The sequence below is a fragment of the Balaenoptera physalus genome, assembly GCF_965194825.1.
Source record: "Balaenoptera physalus genome assembly, chromosome: 16".
NCBI classification, from domain to species: Eukaryota; Metazoa; Chordata; class Mammalia; order Artiodactyla; family Balaenopteridae; genus Balaenoptera; species Balaenoptera physalus.
In genome coordinates this window covers 80,378,356-80,403,809 of record NC_138898.1, presented here as the reverse complement: position 1 = coordinate 80,403,809, position 25,454 = coordinate 80,378,356, and the positions used below count along the sequence as shown (strand labels likewise).

General features: G+C 37.6%; 1 protein-coding gene and 2 long non-coding RNA genes across 8 annotated transcripts in view; 1 reads left to right on the top strand and 2 right to left on the bottom strand.

Moving 5' to 3' along the window:
* Window positions 1-25,454, top strand: part of AUTS2 (activator of transcription and developmental regulator AUTS2) — a 1,112,861-nt gene that overhangs the window by 478,162 nt on the left and 609,245 nt on the right. For 4 of the 5 annotated variants that reach the window (XM_082432281.1, XM_082432285.1, XM_082432282.1 and 1 more), the window contains one exon: window positions 17,977-18,078. The exons of the other annotated variant lie outside the window; for it this stretch is intronic. In XM_082432281.1, coding sequence (XP_082288407.1) covers window positions 17,977-18,078 — 102 coding nt within the window. The remainder of the gene's footprint in view (window positions 1-17,976; window positions 18,079-25,454) is intronic. 5 annotated transcript variants of the gene reach the window in all.
* Window positions 1-25,454, bottom strand: part of LOC309646275 — a 638,120-nt gene that overhangs the window by 134,612 nt on the left and 478,054 nt on the right. The gene's annotated exons all lie outside the window — the stretch shown is intronic.
* Window positions 1-25,454, bottom strand: part of LOC309646301 — a 266,260-nt gene that overhangs the window by 36,663 nt on the left and 204,143 nt on the right. The window lies entirely within an intron of this gene.

Below are 25,454 nucleotides of genomic sequence, written 5' to 3'. Positions count from 1 at the left end.
AACCCGAGATATGTGATGGTATTTACTTAATTTTTTCCTTTACAAAGATATCAGAATAATTATTTATAGCTAATTTGCTAATTGCTTACCCTGAACTATTTGGTCACTAAATTACAAAATGTTGTTATTTGCCCAGAAGAACGGTCACATTGTGGTTGGTTATAACATGTCTGCATTGCCCATGAATGATAATGACACTCTGGAGAGGATAGCATAATATTGTGGAATCACACACACCCTAGGATAAAAGGCCTGGCTGTGAACCCTAGGTCTGCCTCTTCATATCTGTTTAACCTTGGGTTAACACATGCCTCCACTTACTTTGCCTTAAAATGGTAATAATTATGTTTGCCTCACAGTTGTTGTGAGAAGAACCCATAGCTTAGTGCAGCAAATTGTAGACACTGCCTTAAGGACAATAAACGCAGTATTCAGCCAGGGACCAGGGATCATGTTATGTAGCTCTGCTTGCCACCACCTCTGTAGGTGCCTTTGGTTGGGTCATTCATCTCTGAACTTTAATTTCTTTGTCTGTAATGGGGACACATTACAGTTTGCTTTGCTTACCACAGAAGATTTATGTGAGAATTAAATTTGGTAAATTGTGTACAATTTTGGGGAAATTATATTATAGCAAACAAATATGTACAGTATTATTATCATCATAAAAATGAAAGCAGCTTAATGGTAACTGGTAACTGTCTTAACCTGCCAGATATGAGAATGCGATATGTCTAGTTGTCTTTCAGTGTTCTTGTGATTGTTGCCTTTACATGTTGTTACAGTGGTAGAAGCTGCAGTCTGGGATATTTTTGGCAATCTGAGTCAAAAGTCAGCTGCATTATTAAACAAGTACACCGTCTTTAGAAACCGCTCAATGAGAGTTTCTGTTGTATATTAAGGGGCTAATGTGGCATGGGTTTTGGGGAGAAAACACCTAATTAGAAAACTGGATCTGTTCTTAAATTGCGAATGTGTGTACATCAAAGCCATCATAAGAATAAATTTAAGTCTGATAGTGTATGTGGTTTCAGTACACATTGGCGAAATACCCTGCTGATTGCTGATTGAAAACAGTTGTTAATTCTCTACTTCACTAAATTCGGAGTGGAAAAACTTTCCTTAATAAAGAACAGATTGAGGAGATCCAAGACCTTACTGTGTGGGAATTAATGGCAGATGCATATACTGGTAGTTAAAATGTTTCATTAGATGTTAATGTCTTGCTGTGTTTTTAATTGTTCAGGAATTAGCCTCCAGAATATTAAAACCATCTGTTTGTTATCATGATGAAACAGAATGCTTAAATAGTTATTAATTTGTGTTTCTTGTCTTTTTTTTTTTTTTCTTTGAGGGACAATCTGTAAAACTTTGATCTGTTCAGAGTTTAGGGAATTTGGAATGTGGAAGTGAAAAAGAATTTTAAAACACACCACTGTCCCAAATAGCTGTAGTTTTTTTTCCTACCTGCTGTGCATATATTATGTGTATTCTTTTTCACTTTATTTTTTTAAAGTAGGATGAGTTGTTTCTTTTTTTCCATGATGTGATGAGGGTGATTATAGAGCTGGTTTCCCTTAGAACTTGCTGATTACTTTATATTCAATATCAAGGGAGATTTTATACATTTGCAGGGATGAAGGGAAGCTGACATTTCCAGTTCTGAGGACATGTTGTTCTTTCTGTGCTCCACTAGCCCTGCATAATGCCTGAGGGCTGGTCCTTATCAGTCAGGCTGGTGTTGCTTCCAGTCCTGCCTCTGCTGTTTTCTGCTTTTTGTGACTTTGTTGGGATTACTTAGTCTTTTTCCAGTTTGGTTTCTCCATCTGTAAATTGGGAAATAAAATATAATTTACAGAGCTTTTTTGATTCTTAGAAATGATATGAAGATTGCATATTTATTCTGTTATAGTAAGCACATTAATTGCTTCATTTCTTAGTTACATGGAGCCCATGAGATATTCTAGGTACCAGTGAGAATATATGTTAGCAATACAGCTGCAAGAGCCAAGAACAGACCCTTCATTTACTAGCCTTTCCCCCATGTTGATAGCCAAACATTGGTGTGTTGAAGTTCTTACCCTCAAAATGAGCTAGTGTCATCTTATCTCTAGTTATCTGGCAGGTGAGTGGATCTCCAAGGGAGAGAACACACCTCCCTTTGCATGGGATTCCAGTTTATGTTTCCAAGGGGTCTAGTATTTGTCTTCTCATGTCTGAGTTCAGTTAAGAAAAATGGTCAAGTTCTTTCTTCATTAATTTATGCGAATCAGGTAAAATCATGCCAAGAGTTGGAAACTATGTATTTGAATATTTCTGCATCTTAGAGAAATGCCATGTGTTTCGACCAAGAATTTCTGATAGTTGGGAAATTTATGACTCTCTATGTAAGCTTTCTTTACCTTACCTGCCACTCATTCAAAATTGAATTATCCCATTCCCTATGTCCATTTTGTCCAGGTTAAAAATGGGAGAGGCTTCATAACTTGAAATCTTCTGGAGCCGAGTGAAAATCACTATATTGTAGTGAAGTTTGTTGTAAACCTTGAGTCTCCAATTCAGGTTCCTCAGAGGCCAGGCAAAGGATGCAAATGAGTGATGCAGGACAGTGTAGTGTATGGGGACCTCATCGGCACAGTGCTAAAATCACCCTGTATAACTTCAGAGTTAATTCACCTAGTGCTCCTGTTTCCAGTGGAGCGCACTGGTACTGCAGGTCATACGAATGATTACTTTTTATTATGACAAAGCTTATACCACTTTTAGGTACCTAGAAAGTACCTTCTCATTTAAAAATTTACTCAGGACAATATATTTACTTCTGTAACCAATTGGGTTTCTTTTACAAATATGGTGGTGGTGGTTATTATTATTATTATTATTATTATTATTATTATTATTATTATTTACTATTATATCAGTGTTTGGTAGTACAGAGGTTTAAACATTTCTGTCTTTGTATGGGATGTTAGAAGGTTTTTGCTGGATTGACTTTAAAAGAATAAGAAAATGATTTTTTTATTTTAAAAGCATTTGTGAGAAGGTAAAATAAATAGGATTTTTAAATGCGCTTTATATTACCAAATTATTTAAAAGTGGCAATCTCATCAATAAGCATATATAATACTAAGAGAGCTATTAACTTCTCTTGGTAGTGGTTTTTGACCTTTTGCTGAACAAGTACTTTTAAAATTTTCAAATGCCAGGATGAAGATTTATTAAACTAACTGCAATTATATGCTACTTTTCATTTTATAATCCTATACCTGACATCTGAAATATCTTAAATTACATATGATCACTGTTTCAAGAACAAAATCAGCAATAGTACTTTTTGAAGAATAAGGAATCTAAAGGCTTATATGATTACAGAGGCCATAAGTTAACTAGTACACATGCCACTTTTCATATTACCACTCAGCTTTTGAGGCTCTCCTTATTGGCAAATCCTAGACTAGATTTTTATGACCCAGTCACACTCTTTGTTAACAGCTCCAAAGGCCATTTCGTGGGAGATTTTAAAGACTGACTTACATGTTGCAGGCCTTAAAAGATTACGCATATTGATTGGTTAAATAAATATTTATAGAACATCTAATAAATTCCAGGCACTGTTTTAGATTCTGCAGATGTACTAGTGAACAAAACAGGTAAGAACCCTGGTACTCATGTACCTTTTCTCTTTTGGCTGCGTTGGGTCTTCATTGCTGCGCGCGGACTTTCTCTAGTTGCGGCGAGTGGGGGCTGCTCTTCGTTGCGGTGCGCCGGCTTCTCGTTGTCATGGCTTCTCTTTGTTGCCCAGTACGGGCTTTAGGCGTGCGGGCTTCAGTAGTTGTGGCACACGGGCTTAGTTGCTCTGCGGTATGTGGGATCTTCCCGGACCAGGGCTCGAACCTGTGTCCCCTTCGTTGGCAGGCAGATTCTTAACCACTGCACCACTAGGGAGGTCCCTCATGTACCTTATAAACTACTTGCAGTGTGGTTGGGGGTGGGAAATGAGATTGGAGGAGACAGCAGACAAATAAAATAGGTAAACATTAGCCGGTGTTAAGTAGAGGCAGGGTTACAACCATAAATAGGATGATCTGGGAAGTCCTCACTGAGAAAGTGATGTTTAAATAAAGATCTGAGGAAGGGCAGTTGTGAGCCATGTGCCTTTGGGGGCTAAACATTTCGAATAGAGAGTACAGCAAGTGCAAAGGCCCTGAGGTGGGAGCCGGCCTGGCTTATTTGAGGAACAGTGACAAGGCCAGTAAAACTGTTGGAGAGTGAGCAAGGCAGAGAGTAGTGGAAAAAGAGGTCAAGAGAAACAATGGGGGAACCAGACAGAGTGGGGGCTACTTTGTAGGCCATTATAATGACCTTTGTCATTACTCTTGCTTTTTTATAGGAGCACTCTTGCTCCTGGGAGAGATACATGGAAATAGACAGCAAAGGCACAAGCAGGAGATCAGATAGGAAGGTATTGTTTTAATCCAGGTAAGTGAAGATGGTAGCTTTGAGCAATGTGGTAACCGTAGAGGGAAAGATTTTGGCCTAGGCAATTGGAAAGGTGAAGTTGCTGTTAACAACAATCGGTAAACGTTGAGAAAATTACTTTAGTCATTATAAGTTTGAGATGACTATTACACATCTAAGTGAAATTGGAAGATCCAGCTGGATTGAGGAGACTAGAATTTTGGGAAGACACTGAGGCAATTAGGCATCATCAGCACATAGGTAGTATTTAAAAACATGACACTGGATGAGATCATCAAGGGTAGTGAGTACTGAGAGAAAAAAGAAGAGGTCCAAGGACTGAGCCCTGGGGAACCTAATGTCAAGAAGTGTTATGAGTGGCCAGAGAAGTAGGAGGCAAAGTAGGAGGCAAAGCAGGAGTGAAGCAAAGTGCTTTGAGGATGATCAGTTTTGTCGGATGCAGCTGTTAGATAGATCAATAAGATGGGGACTGACAGTGACCACTAGGTTTAGCATTTGTAGGTAATTGATGACTGGTACTGCCTTTAAATCCAGCCAGGACAGACTTTGCCCTCTGCCCTGCTCTGGCCCTCCTTAAGCCCTGCCCCTTTCCAGAAAAGAAGAGTTCAAAGGGCCACCACCCCACGCTCCACTTGGAGCCCACCACTCCCCTTCTACACCATGCTTACTAGGTATCTGGAACTCCCGAATTCATAGCCCAAATACCCTCAATGTGGCTTTCACAGTTTATTTCCTAGGTCTGTCTGCCTGAGAGAGGACTGCACCAGAGCCATGCATATGCCCAGGCTTGAATTGGGGGCACTGCTAGTGGGAGTTGGGTAAAGTGGGCAGTGTGGATGGAGCCTGGAGGTTGGGCTGGGATATTATCCCATGTGCAGGTGAGGCTTCTTGAGACGTGGGACAGAACTATAGAGGGGAAAGGAAAGATACTAAGCCAGGGGCTGGTTCTTCTGCACTTGACATTCTGTCAAGAAACTTCAAGGAATACAGAATTCTAAAGTAAAACCTGACCTTCAGAGTCATTATGAACATTCATGTAAGCAAGGTCAGAGGATAAGACATATTTTATTTAACACTATATTAGCTCTATTTATGACTGTTAACTACTTAGACATACAGTTTTTGGGTCTCTTACCCCTGAGATCTGCAAATGCTTCTGATAGCCTTTTTGTTGAGCTGAACAGGAGCAATTTCATGGCCTATGGGGACAAATGCCTCATTGGAATGGGTTAAACAGAGAATGGGAGGAGAAGAATTAGAGATACTGAATAAAATGTTTTCAAGAACTTTTTGTAAAGGGATCTTGAAAAGGTAGCTGGCTTTCTTTGTTTTGTCTTGATTCATTGTCTTTTCTTCTAAGGTGGGGAAAATAATAACCAGGATGTTTGTACTCTAAAGAAAAGACTTACATTAGTTTTCTGGGGCTGCCATAACAAAATGCCACAGAGTGGGTGGCTTAAACAACAGAAATTAATTTTCTCACATTTCTGGAGCCTAGATGTCCAAGATGAAGGTTTTGGAAGGTTTTCTTTCTTCTAGGACCTCTCTTCTTCCATTGTAGATGGCCGTCTTCTCACTGTGTCCTCACATGGCCTTTTCTCTGTGCATGTGTGTATCTGATGTCTCTCCCTATGTCTCAATCTCCTCTTCTTATAAGGACATCAGTCAGATTGGATTAGAGCCCACCCTAACGGCCTCATTTCAAATTAATTACATTTTTAAAGTCCCTATCTCCAAATACAGTCACATTCTGAAGTAATGGAAGTTAGGGTTTCAATATATGAATTTTGGGTGGACACAATTTAGTCTAAAATAGGGATCTCAAATATTCTAGAACATATATATGTGGGACCCATCCCACCTTTGAAAAATGTTCGTGGCTTCTCAAAAGAGTTGACTGTAGTGTTTCCCAAACAAGTTCATTTCTGTCCTCCTTAAAGTAATGTAGCCTAGTATGAAGTAGTCAGTAATTGGTGATGTTTAATGGTATGCAGGTTGCTAAGTGATATGGACTGAATTATGCCTCCCTGCCCCCCCAACCCAATTCAAATTCATATGTTTAAGCCCTAACCCCCAATGTATTTGGAGTAAGGAAGTAATTAAGGTTAAATGAGGTCGTAAGAGTAGGGTCCTGATAGGATTAATGTTTTATAAGAAGAGTCATTAGAAGGATAGCTCTCTTTCTCCCCTCAATACGAGGACACAGAGAGACGGTGGCTGTCTACAAGCCAGGAAGAGAGCTCTCACCAGAAACTGACCGTGCTGGAACCTTGAACTTACATTTCTAGCCTCCAGAACTGTGAGAAAATTTCTGTTGTTTAAGCCACCAGTCTATGGTATTTTGTTATGGCAGCCCGAGCCAACTAAGACATTAAGATACACATGGACATCAATGTCAAAAAAACAAACAAAGAAAAGCAAGAATCAAAAACTGGGCAGAAGATCTAAATAGACATTTCTCCAGAGAAGACATACAGATGGCCAACAGACAGATGAAAAGCTGCTCAACATTACTAATTATTAGAGACATGCAAATCAAAACTACCATGAGGTATCTATCACCTCACACCAGTCAGAATGGCCATCATCAAAAAGTCTACAAATAGGGGCTTCCCTGGTGGCACAGTGGTTAAGAATCTGCCTGCCAATGCAGGAGACACAGGTTTGAGCCCTGATCCGGGAAGATCCCACATGCCATGGAGCAGCTAAGCCTGTGCGCCACAACTACTGAAGCCTGCGCGCCCTAGAGCCCGTGCTCTGCAACAGGAGAAGCCACCACAATGAGAAGCCTGTGCACCACAATGAAGAGTAGCCCCTGCTTGCTGCACCTAGAGAAAGCCTGCACACAGCAATGAAGGCCCATTGCAGCCAAAAATAAATTAAATAAATAAATAAACAAATAAATTTATTAAACAGAAAAGTCTACAAATAGTAAATGCTAGATAGGGTGTGGAGAAAAGGGAACTCTTCCTACAGTGTTGGTGGGAATGTAAATTGGTACAGCCACTATGAAGAACAGTATGGAGGCTCCTTAAAAACTAAAAACAGAACTACCATATGATCCAGCAATCCCACTCCTGGACATATATCTGGAAAAGATGAAAACTCTAATTCGAAAAGGTAACACGTACCCTAGTGTTCATAGCGGCACTATTTACAACAGCCAAGACATGGAAGCAAGCTTAGTGTCCGTTGACAGATGAATGGATAAAGAAGATGTGTTATATATACACAATGGAATATTATTCAGCCATAAAAAGAATGAAATAATACTATTTGCAGCAACATGGATGGACCTAGAGATTATCATACTAAGTGAAGTAAGTCAGACAAAGACAAATATCATATGACATCACTTATATGTGGAATGTAAAGAAAAGATACAAATGAACTTATTTACAAAACAAAAATAGACTCACAGACATAGAAAATAATCTTGTGGTTACCAAAGGGGAAGGGGACAGGGAGAGGGATAAATTAGAAGTTTGGGATTCACAGAAAAAAAAATTTTTTAAGTTCTATATACTTTAAAAGAAATATACAAACAATAATTCCTTAATATCACCAATACCTAGTCAATGTACATATTTCTGAGTTTGTCTCATCATTTTTTAAATTACTTTGGTCAAATTAGGTTTAAAATGAGATCTATACATGGCAATTGGTTGAGATGTCTTATATGTCTTGTTATCTCATTCCTACTCTTCTTCTATATTTACCTTGCAGTTTATTCATTGAGGTTATCAGGTGATTTCTGGATTTGCTGATTGTATCCTGTGGCGTGTGGTTTAACATGTGCTCTTATCCCTTATATTTTCTGTAAGCTTGTAGTATAATCTGTGGTGACCCAGATTCAGGTTATATTTTGGGGGTTGGTGGTGGTGGTGTGTTCTCTATTAGGAGGGATGTATTATCTTGTTTTCTCTCTTTTTATGATGATAGTAGCCATTGATGCTTGGTTCTTTGCTTAATTTTATCCTTTTCAGGAGGTCCTCCAAAGGTAATCAATAAAGTATTTATTTGTTGGTTGGTTTTCTTTTAATATAATTGTATGCTTCTGTATTTAAACATGTTGATGTGTCTCAGTTCATTGTGTTATTATGCTGTTAATACTCAAATTGTCCCATCTTTGGTTAGTGGGAGCCCCTTAAATTTGGCTCTCAAGTCCCTTTGACAACGTCTTTCTAGGATGACAAGATATGACAGACTCATCTTACATATTTGCCTCCTCAGACTTCAGTTGGTTATTTTCATAGTAGAATGGGAAAAACAAAAGTCAGAAAACATTTTATGCTTGAGGGTAATGGTTATTTTAAAGAATGCAAGACTGTTTAAAACACTGTTCGAAAACATCTTTTGTTATAGAAAAATATAAAAAGTAAGCTTTGTGTATTTGTGTATCCTTGCTAACCAAATGATATTGTCTCAGAATTTATTTTTAATAATCAAAATCTCATTATCAGAAGGCTAGAAATATACCAAAGCAGTCAAACATCCCTTCATCAAATTATTTTTGCATTGCATACGTTTATTATGTGTGGATTTCTGAACCTATATGAAAACAGATTTATCTTTCAGTCCACAGTCATACCCAAGGAATGGCAAACAAACACGCTTTTCTCTTTCATCTCATTCTTGTGCATTCTTTTCCCCCTTGTAGTTTAGACTTCTTTTTTGGTAGGAAGTGAAAAGTCAAGTATGTTATCATGCCTTTTGTCAACATAATTCAACCTGGAAATAGTACGTACCCAAGTTGTAGATAGAGAATTTAGTAATATATGAGCACTGCTTTTTACACTTTGATTCCCTTCCCTTCACGTTATTCAGTTATGAAGAGATAGTATCATAATAGCCTCTTGGCCGAATCATAGAGTAGAGCTATGATTCTCTGGATAAGCTGTAAAACATTATTAAGTTTTACCGTCTGGGTTGAGTTTGTCTATTGGAAGGATATCAAAGTTGGTCAGGTTGCTCTTAATTGCTTTTTGTTTGTGTTTGAGACTATGTAGTTAGATTGATCTTAGCTTATTTTCTGCTCTTTATTTGATTAACTTTTCAGTGTTTTCTATTGCTGTGAAGTCCACTGAACCCCTTTAAATTTGAATAATACATGGGATTGGCAAGTGCAAGTGCTTCAATAGTTTCTATTTTTCAGGCTAATAACACAATCTTCAAGGTATTATCCATGGAATACCTTAAATATTTTGGGGGATACATCAGTGACACAGACAAATGACACTCCAAAATCCAGGCATAGCCAAGAACCCCATCGTATTTTGCATTAATACAACTTTCCTAATTTCATGGGAGTGATTTTATGATACATGGATTAAGAAGCAATTTCTCCTTTTCTTGTATTTATAAACCTATTGTGCAGGCAGGATTCCAAGATGGCAGTCAAGATACTTGCCCCCTGTTTACTCCCATGATTAGAGTTTTATATGGACAGTTGACTTTAAGAAAGGGAGTTGTGTTCTGTTGTTTCATTAGCCTGATTTAATCAGGTAAGTGTTCAACTAGGAACCTCTTTCTGGAGTAAAAGATTAAACTGATGGGACCTCTTACTTTTTAAAATAAACTGCTTTATTAAAATATTCGTTATATATAATAAAATTTATTCATTATCAGTCTACAGTTTAATGTTTTTTAATATATTTATAGAGTTGTACAACCATCACTATACTCCAATTTTATAACTTTGCCGTCACCTCAAAAATTTCCCTTGTGCCCACTTGCAAATTGGCGGATTCTAACATTCTTGTGCAAAATTCTGTTAGAATTTGGTGGATTATTATTTTTTCAATGTGTCTCCTGCCATTGTTGGGTGCAGTGTTTTGTATATGTCAACTAGATGCTTTTTTTAAAAAAATAATTAATTAATTTATGTTTGGCTGCGTTGGGTCTTCATTGCTGCGCGGGCTTTCTCTAGTTGCGATGAGTGGGGGCTACTCTTCGTTGTGGTGCACGGGCTTCTCATTGCGGTGGCTTGTCTTGTTGCGGAGCATGGGCTCTAGGCGCGCGGGCTTCAGTAGTTGTGGCACACGAGCTCAGTAGTTGTGGCTTGCGGGCTCTAGAGCGCAGCCTCAGTAGTTGTGGAGCACAGGCTTAGTTGCTCCATGGCACATGGGATCTTCCTGGACCAGGGCTCGAACCCGTGTCCCCCGCATTGGCAGGCGGATTCTTAACCACTGCGCCACCAGGGAAGTCCCTGGTGGACTATTTTAAAATTTATTGTTAAGTTGAATTTGTTGCATTTCATCAGAATTTTGCAGCTTTTTAATTAAGAAGATCATCCCATAATTCTCTTTTTGTTTTGTTATTATCAGATTTGGGCACAGATTAGCTTTACATATTTTTTTTTCATGCTCTAGATCAAATTTTGTTAAAAGTTTAAAAAAATTAAAGTTAGTTTAGTATAATTTTCATCAGTACCACCATAGAATAATGTTTATTATTATAATTTAGAATGTGTTCATTATCACATTTTTGTAATGATAATCATATTATATTATTATCACGTTATATATTGTATTATCACATTATTATTATGTAATTATATCACATTATATCTATTTTTTGGTTTTGTTTTTTATCTCTTTTTATTCTAGATATATAAGAAGTATGTCTCTTTTATATTTGTGGGTTTTGCTCCCAATTTTACTCTAATTTATTAATTGTACAATATTTTAATTTCCAATTCATTATGTAGTTTTCATTTTTAGAATCTCCTCCCTCTAATCTTCCCCATAGTTGCTTTTTTTGTTGTGCTACTTTTTGTTCTCTATAATTAGGCTATTTACTTCTGTTACTTCCAATTTAATAAAAAATACATGAGTTGGGCTTCCCCGGTGGCGCAGTGGTTGAGAATCTGCCTGCCAATGCAGGGGACACGGGTTCGAGCCCTGGTCTGGGAAGATCCCACATGCCGCGGAGCGACAGGGCCCGTCAGCCACAATTACTGAGCCTGTGCATCTGGAGCCTGTGCTCCGCAACAAGAGAGGCCGCGATAGTGAGGGGCCCGTGCACCGCGATGAAGAATGGCCCCCACTTGCCGCAACTGGAGAAAGCCCTCACACAGAAACAAAGACCCAACACAGCCAAAAATAAATAAATAAATAAATAAATAAATAAATAAATAAAATATTTAAAAAAAATACATGAGTTAATCTCTAGCACAGAATTTATAGATCTTGTAAAATGTTTTACTAACATATTTATAATTTTCATTTTCTTAATTTTTAGATGGTATGTTTGTCTTTTTCTCTCTGACTCAATTCTAATTGTGGAGAGAATTTTTAAAAATATCTTGAAAGTTTATTTTAAAAGTCTCTAGGTGATATGGATATTCAGTTTAAAATGTCATTAATTTTTACCATCAAGAAGGCTGTTCATGTAGTTTCTAAATTTTGAAAGTCTGATATTCTTTGTAGCCTACTACACCTTCAGTCTGTGGTAATGTCCCATGGATGCTCTAGAAGATGTGGTCTATATAAGTTACCAAATTTACTATGTATTGCCTGAGTCAAACTGAGTTCTTTAACCGCAGGTCCCTTTCTATTGTTTTGTTTTCTTACTGTCTGTTAGGTAGCATGCTAAAGTTTCCCAACTCCTGTTGATTTCCTTTATTACTTAAGATATTTTTTAGTTAATATATTGGTATATCAAGGTTTATATCTTAATACTTTAGTGTGAAGAACAGAAGTGTAAAAGGTAAAGATTATACCTTTTATCACTATAAAATGATTACCTTTGACATATGACTTTAGCCATTTATTTATAATATTTTGTCTTTTTTCTCTTTTAAAATTTAGGAGTGCTTTATAACTAACAAATACATTTTTGTTTGTTTTACGCAATACAAACTAGATATCCTTGCCTTTTTTTAAAAAATGGGAGCTTAATCCATATATATTATTGTTATTATAACCAATATACTTAGCCATATGCTTGCTCTCTTGCTAGTTCCCTTATTTTTTCTCCATTTCTCTATTGATTATGTTTTAATTCTTTTACATTCAATAGTAACTTAGAAAACAGATGTCTTTAGTATCTAAATTTAGTGATTAACTTTAAGATTACCAAATCCTTAAAATTCTTTTTCTAACTATTAAAAACAATAACAATATAACTTCTGATTCTATGATCCCAGAGAAATTTCGCAGAAATTCCTTGCACTACCCTAGTTTCCAGAATTTAATTTTTAATCTTTCTGTCACAACTTGTTATTATACATTTAAAAGTACAGTGTTTATTTCTTAAGAAAACGTTTTTTGTATTCAACTTTGTAACTTTGCTTATAGTAGTTATTTCCCACTAGCTCGTTTTGATGTGTCCAGCCTTTTCATTAAGTTATTTACTTTGGTTCTGCGCCTCTCCTCTGAAATACCTTTTAAAGCCTAAGAAATAAAACAGTACAAATGCCGCTCAATCTATGAAACTTTCTCCACTTGGGAACAGTTTTATATGGAAACAATAAAACAGCACTTTTATGAGATTAAATACTGCTTTGATGTTAGTGAAGGTATATTATAAAATTTCATTGAATAAAAGAAGATTCGGTGCTTATTGGCACCTTTAAGAAACATCATATAGGGTTCATTTAGATCCCTACAGGAAAACTCAGCAGTCCAAGATAAGATTTATGCTGCCTTGAGGAACCAAAACTGTGGTAAGAGATTACTTTCGGATGCTCTTCTGCATTGCAGTTCGTAATTCACATTATTCCTCTAGAGTTCTAGTCATAGGTATCTCCTCCACATACTTCATCCTTTTGTGAGTTTTGTTTGAAGGGTTAATGACACCTTCTGAACATCTAGCATCTTGTTGGGACTCTCCAGACTCAAGCTGAAAAGAGTGGCATAGCCTGGCTAACAAATCTTAGCAGATGCGCACAGAATTGCTCCACCTTACTTTCCTCAGTCCAGGATGATGGGACTTTGTTACATGTTCATCAGCCATGATAAAACCATGGATCGTTATTTTCCTAATTAGCCATTAATAACAGTTAACTCTAATGACAGTGCTGTCTCAGAGTTTGGAAAATATATTGTTGACAATGAAATCTAATGAAAACAAGATGGCTTCTTATATTTTATAAAAGGTGATAATCTTACTGATAGAATTACTGCCACTCATGCCAGATGCTAGCTTCCTTTAACTTTGTTTTGTTCTAGTTCTGACTCCTAAACTATATAATATCCTAATGGGTAGAAATGTCTGGAACTAGAGAGTGAATTATAGTAATTTTTAAATAAGCGAGGTCCTGAAATATCTAAAGGCGGATAGTAAGAAATTTCATTGCATCATTTATAGCAAAAACTTCCTTATAACAGACGCCATGGATGCTGGGATAAATCAATGCAAGCAGATTGATTTTTCTTAGGTCTTTAAATGTTTAAGCCAGCACCTGGCCTTTGTAATGTCTCTGGTTGTAGGTAATAGCTGGGAATTTCAGGTGAAGGATTACAGCTTCCGAGTTAGTTATGCTACCCCAATGATCCAGTGGATGTGCTTGAAAATGCCAGTCTTAAATGTATTCATGGGATTCGGAAGGAATACTTCTTTGCCTGATATCTTGTGGTTTAGCTTTAGTACTTACTGTAGTCAGTCTATTTCTTTGAAATATTGAGCTGTCTGACAGCTTAAAATCCTAAGTTTCCTTTAAACTTGAGCCTGGCTTTGGAGGAGAAAAGGGGTGATGTGGGGGTGGATTTTATGTAAGGCTCTCCAAAGAGAATTCGCTGAAGTGCTTTTGCTGGCTGGACACAGGGAAGGCTAGTAAGCTGCTTCCTCTCAGTTTTTCTTGGGGTTTTGCCCTTAGCCTAGAACAACATTTAGTCAGATAACTTACATCAGGGCCACAGGGGTCTCTTGCTGGACCTTGTTGAAGTCATCATTTTCCTTCCATGAAGAAAGATGGAAAAGACCCAAATGCAAAGTCCAGATTTTGTTAAGCCTCTTGAACATTAGGAAAAGTCTTGATGCTCTTATACCCTTAATTCCCACCTAGATGTTTATTTCTCATCTAAGTTGGAGGACTTAGTTTTTATAAACATCTCTTTTTTTAATGATTTTTCTTTTTTTTTAATTTAAATTTTTTTTTTTTTTTTTTTTGGCTGCGTTGGGTCTTTGTTGCTGCACGTGGGCTTTCTCTAGTTGTGGCAAGGCGGGGCTACTCTTCGTTGCAGTGCGCGGGCTTATTACGGCGGCTTCTCTTGTTGCGGAACGTGGGCTCTAGGGCACGTGGGCTTCAGTAGTTGTGGCTCGCAGGCTCTAGAGCGCAGGCTCAGTAGTTGTGGTGCACGGACTTAGTTTACCGCGGCATGTGGGATCTTCCCGGACCAGGGCTCGAACCTGTGTCCCCTGCATTGGCAGGCAGATGCTTAACCACTTTGCCACCAGGGAAGTCCCTATAAACATCTCTTGATCAAATGTCACCTAATAAGATTTCTTTCTTTGTGAATGCGGTTGGTTACCACAGATGTATTGAAAATATATTCTGTGGAGAATACTAGTCTACCACTGAATCATTATTTCCAGGTTAAATGTAAACATTTAAACAAGCACTAAGAATTAAAATGAAGAGAGCAGTAGGCAGTGGAGACATGGGGTTAGCCCTAGATCTCTTGCCTAATTCTGAGCACATTTCCTCTACACATTTTTTCATCCATACATTGGAGTTAGCTTTACCTGCCTCTACTTAACTCAGAGATCCACTGAGATAAGAGTTCTGACGTTGCTTACGAATTACAGGGCCCACTCCACATACAGATTTTATCATCAGTATAAATATATTTAACATAGACCTTTTAAAACTTGAAAATGTATCATAATTATCAATGAAGAATGAGATGCTTGCTAGAATTTGAAGGCATATGTCAAAAAACAAATATACAGAGAAAGAGCTCTTCAAAGACCATAGTGGAAGAGACAATATCTGAGCTTTAAAAAAGTCTTGACCTGAAAAGTACAGAGAAAGTGAGAGTGAGCATTCCAGATTAAGAAAATCTAGTGTGAAGAAGTGTAGGGCAGGAATGGGCATGACATGTTCAGGAAATTGAGAGGAAGTGATGTTCATTTTAGATTAAATTCCCCTTTATTACAGGTATAAAGATGAAAACTTGAAGAGAATGACAATATTCTGAACTTTTATTCCATAGTAATAAGAAAAAGCTCATATAGCTTGCATCTGAATTAATTTAGAATTAGCAGGTTTAGCAGTAACTTAGGAGGAAACTAAGTACTTAAGGGCTCAGAAGGATACAAAGTAAAATTAGCATCATTTTTCTTGGTTCCATTAGAGAAGACTTCCTGGAGAAAGGAATTTTAGAAGAGAGTGATAAAAGTGGATTTGTAGAAAGGTTGAAATCAAAAAAGAATGCCCTCTATATAGTGGGGATTTGGCAATAGCTGATTAGATGGTATGATCAAAAGTCAGGTCTGAACTGCAGTCTTTAAAGAGGCACATTAAAGGTACAAGGAATGCTGATTTGGATTCATTCTCCATTCATCTTGGTTCATCTTCCCCCATGGTCCCAGAGTCACATGAAAACCTGCAGGCAAAAGGTTTGCTACCTGTTACCTGTTCTGCTCTCTGAAGTTCCCTGCTACCCAGAAATATGGGGCTTGTGTTTTGCTTGAGACTTTCCGTGCTCTGATCCATGCCCCTCTCTCTCCTGTTTCTTCCTATTTCCTCCCAAAAGGAACTCTCTATTTCAGATAAGACTCCTGATCATTTCCTAGCATGTTGCTTTCCCTGCCTTTTCTTTCTAACTTTCTCCCATCAAGAGTATCTTTTCCTCCCCTTTCAGCCATATGAGCTCAATCTGCTTTTAAAATCCAAGGCTTCAGACATCACCTTTCCTCCTAACATCACTGACTCATTTTTTGGTTATCATTTAGGATGTATGTATTTCCTTGTGTTGCTATATTTGTCTTGCGCTGTCTTTCTCTTGCTAGATTGAGAACATTGTAAAGGTGCTATGTGTTGTAACTTGCATCACATTGCTTGGGTTCTCTGCAAATGTGGTTGGTGATGACATTATAGACTAATGGTCCATATGAATTTGACTCATAGTCTTGTATAGACTAATGGTTTGCCATTGTGTTTTGTGTGTTTGTTCATTTTGAATGGAAAATCAGATCTGGCTAAATGTGTACAACATCCTGAACGTGAAAATCAGAGCCAAGTAAATGTGTAGAAACTGCTAAAATGTAAGCTTTGTGTAAGAGCAAAGACTTTTTAATTTGGTTAAGCACCATATCTCTAGCTCTTACTATCAGGCTCAAATGTGGTACTTAATACATATTTGTTGAATGGATGCTGGTTTAATTTACTTAAGCTATAGGTCTTAATTTGGTATTTTAAAATATCTTTAGAATATTGTCTCAAAAAACAGGATCATTGTCTCCCTAGTGCATAAAGGATAATATACAGAATCTCATCATTTTCTCTGAGGAGAAGAAAACCTTGTTTTATGTTCTGTTTTGTCGTTTCTTTTTTTTTTTTTTTTTTAATTTTTATGGCTGTGTTGGGTCTTCGTTTCTGTGCGAGGGCTTTCTCTAGTTGCAGCGAGCGGGGGGGCCACTCTTCATCGCGGTGCGCGGACCTCTCACTATCGCGGCCTCTCTTGTTGCGGAGCACAGGCTCCAGACGCGCAGGCTCAGTAGTTGTGGCTCATGGGCCCAGTTGCTCCACGGCATGCGGGATCTTCCCAGACCAGGGCTCGAACCCATGTCCCCTGCATTGGCAGGTGGATTCTCAACCACTGCACCACCAGGGAAGCCCCTCTTTTTTTTTTTTTAATTTATTTTTTTGGCTGCGTTGGGTCTTCATTGCTGAGTGCGGGATATCTCTAGTTGCAGCGAGCGGGGGCTACTTTTTGTTGCGGTGCACGGGCTTCTCATTGCGGTGACTTCTCTTGTTGCAGAGCACGGGCTCTAGGCCCATGGGCTCAGTAGTTGTGGCTCGTGGGCTCTAGAGTGCAGGCTCAGTAGTTGTGGTGCACAGGCTTAGTTGCTCCGCAGCATGTGGGATCTTCCCGGACCAGGGATGGAACCTGTGTCCCCTGCATTGGCAGGGGGAATCTTAACCACTGTGCCATCAAGGAAGTCCCTGTTGTTTCTTTCTTTCTTTTTTCTTTCCCCAGAAGAGGACAGAGGAAATAAGATGGGAAATCATATTTGGTGTAACCTAGATTGGAAAAATCTCAGGAAAGATTACCCTCCAAGATTTATGTTAAACTTTTTAAGTGTTTATTGAAGGGCTGCTGAGGTCTTTTATCTACATTGACACTTTATGGTAAATGTTTTACTTATCCTACCCTCCACGTTTCTTTCTATGGCAGCTTACCTGGTACTCTTCAGAAGCTGAGAAAAATGCTAAAGATCAGGACCTTAAATTGTTCACTTCTGACAAGGCTTAAAGAATAGGGGTGAAGGAGCAGTTGTGTGAGATCACTGACACTTTTCTTTTTTTCTCTTTTCTTCTGCCTTCAGCTCAAGCCAGGGCAGAACAGCTGCAGGGACAGTGACAGTGAAAGTGCCAGTGGAGAATCCAAGGGCTTCCACAGGAGCAGCTCTCGGGAAAGGCTCAGCGATGTAAGTTAAAAAAAAAAAACTAAACAAAACCACCAGGTCACACATCCCTTGGGTCCGATTTCAGTTTTCTAACACTCTCATCCCTTCACATCACTTTGTAAATATCCAAGCATTATTACACTTCATCCTTTCTTGGCATATAAATATTTGAGCATTGCTTTGTAGTGCCATTCTGTTTTCTGGTTTGACCTAATATGTGTTTTAACAAATTATAAGGTTGGTGGGAGTATTTGTCAGCTTAGAAACAATAGATTACAAAAGGAAGTGATAATACTTTTAATATCAGTGTTACAAATGAAAGAAGTAGTCTGGCAGTGCTACAGCTGGGAGATAACATATTTAACTATGGGCTTTTTGTCATTTCTTCATGCATGAGCTTGATTAACGACCTTTTTTTTTTTTTTTTTTTTTTTATTCCTGCTGGAAGGGATGACTAACCAGCCACTTAAAGAGAAGGAATTAAATTTCCTGACTGATGTCTGGAGGAAAAACCCTCATGAACACACACCATACCTCTTAAGGGGGTCTGTCAGCCTTCTAGACCTGGCTCTAACCACTCTCCAGCCTCCTGTGCGCCAGGCTGAGAACCATCTGGCCCTCTTTGGGCCCTCTTGCATTCTTCCCTAATGTGTCATATAACAGGATTCTTGACCCATCTTTGCACCTGAGGGCAACATTTTAAAACTTTCCTTTAAAATAGAACAAGTAGGGAGCAATTTTTATTAGTGATAACTGAGAAAGGAACATTAACATATTGAGACAGTACTCTTTTTTTCCCCAATTTTTTTGGTTTATTTGCAAAAGAATTTATTATTAGGGGAAGAAAATAATTCCACTGTTGATAAAAAAATAATTTGGATAGCCATTGAAGAACATTCTCAGAAATAACACCATTTTCCCTTGTGTGGTTAGCATACTCAATTTGGGAAATTTTGTTTTTCTCTTCCCTTCCATTCTCTTCTCTTCTCTTCTTTTCCCCTCTCCCTCTCTCCTCCCTGCCATCCTTCCTCCCTCCCTCCCTTCCTTCTTCCCAGCTATAGATTACCCTTCAGTCACCACAGGTGGTGACTTCAGGATTCTAAGCATCTTTTTTCTTTTTAAATTGAGTTATAATTAATATACAGTATTATATTAGTTACAGGTGTACAACATAGTGATTCAGTATTTTTATACATTATGAAATGGTGACCACAATAATCTAGTTTTCATCCATCACCATACAAATTTGTTACGGTGTCATTGACTATATTCCCTATCTGCATATTACATCCCTGTGATGTATTTGTCTTATAACTGGAAGTCTGTTCCTCTTAATCCCCTTCACTGATCTTGTCTGCCCAGCACCGCCCCCCCCACAGCCACCTCCCTCCTCTTTGGCAACCACTGGTTTGTTCTCCATATCTATGAGTCTGTTTCTGTTCTGTTTTGTTTGTTCATTTGTTTTGTTTTGTAGATTTCACATATAAATGAAATCATATGGTACTCATTTTTCTCTGTCTGACTTATTTCATTTAGCATGACACCCTCCCGTCCGTTCATGTTGCTGCCAGTGACAAGAATTCATTCTTTTTTATATCTGAGAAATCTTCCATTGTGTGTGTGTGTGTCTGTATATCACACCTTCTTTATTCATTTATCTGTTGATGAACATTTAGGTTGCTTCCATATCTTAGCTGTTGTATATAGTGCTGCAATGAATGTTAGGGGTACATAGATGTTTTTGAATTAATGTTTTTGTTTTCTTTGGATAAATACCCAGAAGTAGAGTTGCTGGATCATATGGTAGTTCTATTTTTAGTTTTTTGAGGGGTCTCCATACTGTTTTCCATAGCAGCTGCACAAATTTACATTCCCACCAGTAGTGCACAGTGCTTCCCTTTTCTCCACATTCTCACCAACACTTGTTTCTTGTCTTTTTGAGAATAACCATTCTGACAAGTATGAGGTGGTATCTCATTGTGGTTTTGATTTTCATGTCCCTGATGATTAGTGATGTTAAGTATCTTTCATGTGCCTGTTGGCCATCTGTATGTCTTCTTTGGAAAATGTCTATTTAGGTCCTCTGCCTGTTTTTTAATCAGGTTGTTAATTGTTTTGATATTGAGTTATATGAGTTCTTTATACATTTTGGATACCAATCCCTTATCAGATACATCATTTGCAAATATCTTCTCCCATTCAGTAGGTTACCTTTTTGTTTTGTTGATAGTTTCCTTCACGGTGCAAAAAGCTTTTTAGTTTGATGTAGTCCCATTTGTTTATTTTTGGTTTTTTTGTTGCCCTTGCCTGAGGAGGTATATCCAAAAAAAAAAAAAAAAAATGCTAAGACTAATGTCAAAGAGATTACCACCTGTGTTTTCTTCTAGGAATGTTATGGTTTCAGGTGTTATATTTAAGTTTTTAATCCATTCTGAGTTTATTTTTCTATACAGTGTGAGAAAGTGGTGCAGTTTCATTCTTTTGCATGTTGCTGTCCCGTTTTCCTAACACTATTTATTAAAGAAACTGTCTTTTCCCTATCATATATTCTTGCCTCCTTTGTCATAGATTAATTGACCATATGAGTGTGGGTTTATTTCTGGGATCTCTGTTCCATTGACCCATGTGTCTGTTTTTGTGCCAGTACCATACTGTGTTGATTACTATAGCTTTGTAGTATACTTTCAAGTCTGGGGGCATGATGCCTTCAGCTTTGTTCTTCTTTCTCAGTATAGGCATATAGACCAATAGAATAGAATTGAGAGTTCATAAATAAACCCATATATCTATGGCCAAGTAATTTTTGACACAAGTTTTACATCCATTCAATTGGGAAAGAATTTTCTCTTCAACAGGTGGTGCTGGGACAACTGGTTTTTCCCATTCAAAAGAATGAAGTTGGACCCCTACATCACACCATGTACAAAAATTAACTCAAAATGAATAAATGACCTAAGTATAAGAGCTAAAGCCATAGAATTCTTACAAGAAAACATGTGGGCAAATCTTCATGACCTTGAATTTGGCAGTGGATTTTTGTGACATCAAAAGCACAAGCAACAAAAGAGAAAATACATACGTTGGACTTCATCAAAATTAAATACTTTTGTGCATCAATGGGCATTATCAATAAAGTGAAAAGAAAAGCTACAGAATGGGAGAAAAATATTTGAAAATCATATAACTGATAAGTGTTTAATATCCAGAATATGTAAAAAGCTCCTAACTCAACAACGAAAAGATAAACAACAGAATTCAAAAATGGGCAAAGGGCTTGAATTGACACTTATGCAAAGAAGATATACAAATGACCAATAAGCACATGAAATATGCTCATCATTATAGTCCTTAGGGAAATGCGAACCAAAACCATAATGAGATATCACTTCACAGCTACTAGGATAGTAATAATTTTAAAGAATGGAAAATAACAAGTGTTGGCATGAATATAGAGAAATTGAAACCCTCGTACATGCTGGTGGGAATGTAAAATATTGCAGCCACTGTGGAAAACAGCTTGGCAGTTCCTCAGAAAGCTAAACAGAGAATTACCATACACCTCACCAATTCCAATTTTAGGTATATACCCAAACACCAGGTACTTGAAGAGATACTTATATGCCAGTTTTCATTGTAGCATCATTTATAATAACCAAAAAATAGAAACGTCCCAAGTGTCCATCAGCAGGTGAATGGATGAACAAAAAGTGGCATATCTGGACACTAGAATATTAGCCATAAAAAGGAATTAAGTTCAAACCTTGAAAACATTATGCTAAGTGAAATAATCTAGACATTAAAGGATAAATATTGTCTGATTCCACTTACATGAGGTATCGAGAATATATTGAGAATATGCAAATTCCTAGAGACAGAAAGTAGAAAGGGAGTTACCAGGGACTAGTAGTAGGGGTGGGGGACTGTGAGAAATGGGAGTTATTGTTTCATCGTAACAAAATTTCTGTTTGTGATGATGAAATAGTCTTGGAAATAGTTTTGATGATTGCATAGCATTGTGAATGTAATTAAGGCCACTGAATTGTATACTTAAAAATGGTTAAAATGTTAACTTTGTTGTATATATATATTTATTTTACCATGATAAAAAATTTAAAAAATATTAGGGCTCTAACAATCCTGCCAATCTCGTGTCAAGCCAATCTATGATATACTTTGAGTTTATATTGCTTATTATTAAAATTCATATTTCTTGCAACACTATTAAAAGATTGAAGAAGGAGAAATGACACACATAAAAAAAAGGAAGAAAAAGAAGTAGTTGGCTTTTAGTGAGTTGTTTCAAAACCTCCAGTCACTATTTCCTTCACGTGAGCAGTTGTGAGGTTGCAGAGTCTTACCTCAGGGCCATTGCAGTCTAAAATCTTCTGAGATGAAAGCCTTTGACAAGTCAAGCCACAAAACGACTCTTTTGGATATCAGGGCAACATCTACCCACACAATGTTTTAAAGAATAAAGATGCTTCCATTTTTTCTTAAAAGGGAATTAGTAATTAATTACTTTAATGACTATCAGAAAATGAGGAGGTGGAGTTTGTTAAAATATCTCCATGTCTCTCATCACCATGCTTGTGCTTTCATTACTTTCTTGAACATATGGAAAATAGTTATTATTAACCATTTTAATGCCCTTAATCTACTAATTGTGTCATCTGTGTCATTTCTGAGTCTGTTTCTATTGATTGGTTTTTCTCCTCCTTATGGATTGTATTTTTCTGGCTTTTTTGCATGCCTGACACTTTTTTGGGGGGGATGCCAAATATTGTGAAGTTTTTTTTGTTGAGTGCTGGGTATTTCTGGTTTCCATAAATATTCTTAAGCTTTATTCTGGGCTACTATTATGCCACTTGGAAATAATATTTTGATTTTTTCTGAGGTTTATTTTTATGCTTTTCTAGATGGAACATTCAGAACAGCCTTTAGCCTAAAGCTCATTTTTCCCCAGTACTGAATACTCTGCCTAATTCCTGATGTGTTACAAGGTTTTTCCACTCTGGCTGGTGGGAATACCAGTTGTTCCCTGCCCTCTGTGACTCTGGCAATCGTTCTACCTGCTCCTTTTCAGTGGTCATTTCCCTTGCCTTGGGTACTTTTCACCCACAGATGTGCTGATATGGACTCAGGTGAAGATGAGAGGGAAGCCTTCTGCAGGTTTCCTGATTCTCTCACTGTGGGCCTCTCTTTTCTCCCATCCTCTGCTTTGCAAATTCCAGCTGGCTTGGCTTCCTCTTACTATCAACTCTGTCTTCTCAACTCAGGGATGCTTCTGGGATCCACCTGGGTTACCCCCAACCACCCAACTATGGCATGAAAACTCTCTTCAGACAGTAAGCTGGGGCAACTGTAAAAATTATTTCATTTGCTTTCTGTCTCTCTAAGATCACTGCACTGCCTATTGCCCAATTTCTAAAAAACCTTTTTTTCCACATATTTTGTCTAGTTTTTTAGTTGCTTAAGGTGTTAGAGTGAATTTGATCCCTGTTAGTCCAGATTGCCCACTCTGGATTTTCAGCTGAGATAAAACTCCCTTTAAGTCTTCCACTCACTTTAGTGGTATTTTTAGGAGCTGTGGCAGTTAAGACTTACTCTCAAGTGCAGCTAATCAAGATAACTGTATTATTCCAGCTTTGTTGTTGTTTTTTTTTAATTGGACAGGCAAAAAGAGTAAGAATGAAGAATTCCAGTGTGGCTGGAGAATTTGACTCATGGGTGAAGCTTAAAAACCAAATGTGCTTGGTTTTTCTAAATTACATATCCCCAAACTACATTGCCGGAAGGGAATAATAGTCTACCAGGACTCTCACATTGATCAAGGAGACATAGTAACTTGTTTAGATTAGTCATTAAGGAAAAAGTTAAGGGAAATAATTGAATATATAACTATTCATAGTGAGTTATTCAAGGGGGAAAATATTGCTTCTGACTTACACAGAATTTTGTAAGTGAGGAAGTTTTCAAAACTCAGGGCCTAAACTTAGTAAATAAAAGCCTCAAATTTTGAAGTGATCATAGGCATTCATTACAAACAGACCAAGTTTTAACAGCTATTTTGCTATTTATTATCCATGTGACCTTGAGCAAAAATCTTGATCTTTCCAAGCCTTGGTTTCTTTATCTGTGAAATGGGGGTCATTTCATCTACCTTGTTAGGTTTCTTTTAAAAGATTACCTGGTACTGTGTGTTTGAGTCACGTGACAGTTCTTGGCATACCCAGTGTGCTCATAAGTATTTATTCCCTTTCTTTCTGCATCAGATTTACACCTACCTTAGGAGCCTTCTCTATCCTTTCTGATTTGAATTCCCTTGTAGTGGTCAATTCGACAAGACCTGCTTATCTCAATCATGACAAACACCATTCTTCCTCCCAAATAAAATCCTCATTATTCTATGTCTCCTTACCTATTTTTCTCAAACTGGAGCTCCCTCTCTTATTTCCTTGTCTCCGTATTGGATCCCAGAGCTAGTATCTTCAAAATCGAGCCCTGTTCCTTCCTCTATCTTACTTATCCTGTTTACTTCGTCACTCTGCTTTATTTACTGACTTTATTTCTGAAGAGACATCTGGCTATGATTATCCTCTCCTTGACATGACTGATGCTTCAGATGCCCTCATCATTTCTTACACAGATGATTCCCGTGGCCTCTCAGTGATATAATCTGACGCATCTCTGTTTCCTTTGCCCTGTACTGGACAAAACTTCCACAGTTGTTTTTCTAAGAGTCAGAACTCACTATTAAACTTTCTTCTTTAAGATCCTTTGCAGGCACACTCCTGAGGTTATAAGCAGAGCCCTCCACTAGGACATATGAAGCTACCTCTTCATCCTCCCTCTCTCCCTCTACTTCCCAATGGTTTGTACCTTATACTTGTTCCTTCTGGACCGCTCTTTTTTTTTTCTTAAATAATATAAACTATCAAATTTTCCTATTTTTGTTTCTTTTGTCTCCTTGTCTTCTTTTTTTTTCTCTCTTTTCCTTCTGCAGCCCCTGTGTCACTTCCTCTAGCAAACTCTTCCTACCACCCTGTGGAAGTAAACATTTTTAATGCTTTATTCAGATAACTACCTGGATATGACTCTAGTGTCTCTCTGAAAGAATTTTGGATCAGGATTTTAATTATGAAAAGGCAGACAAATATTTCATACTTTTAAAACTTTCAAGATGTTGAAGGAATTGAAGCATTTCAGAAATTAGGTGAAAAGGGATTGAATTCTAGTAAGTATTGTGCTACACAGTTCTCTAATCTTATTGTTCTGTAGCTCTTTAGTCCATTTAATATCACAGTTGAGGCGTCTCTTCTGCTGCTTCTTGAGACACCCCTTCTACCTTGAATCTCCCAAGTTTGGGGGGTTTTATTGATTTATCTATGCCACTGTGC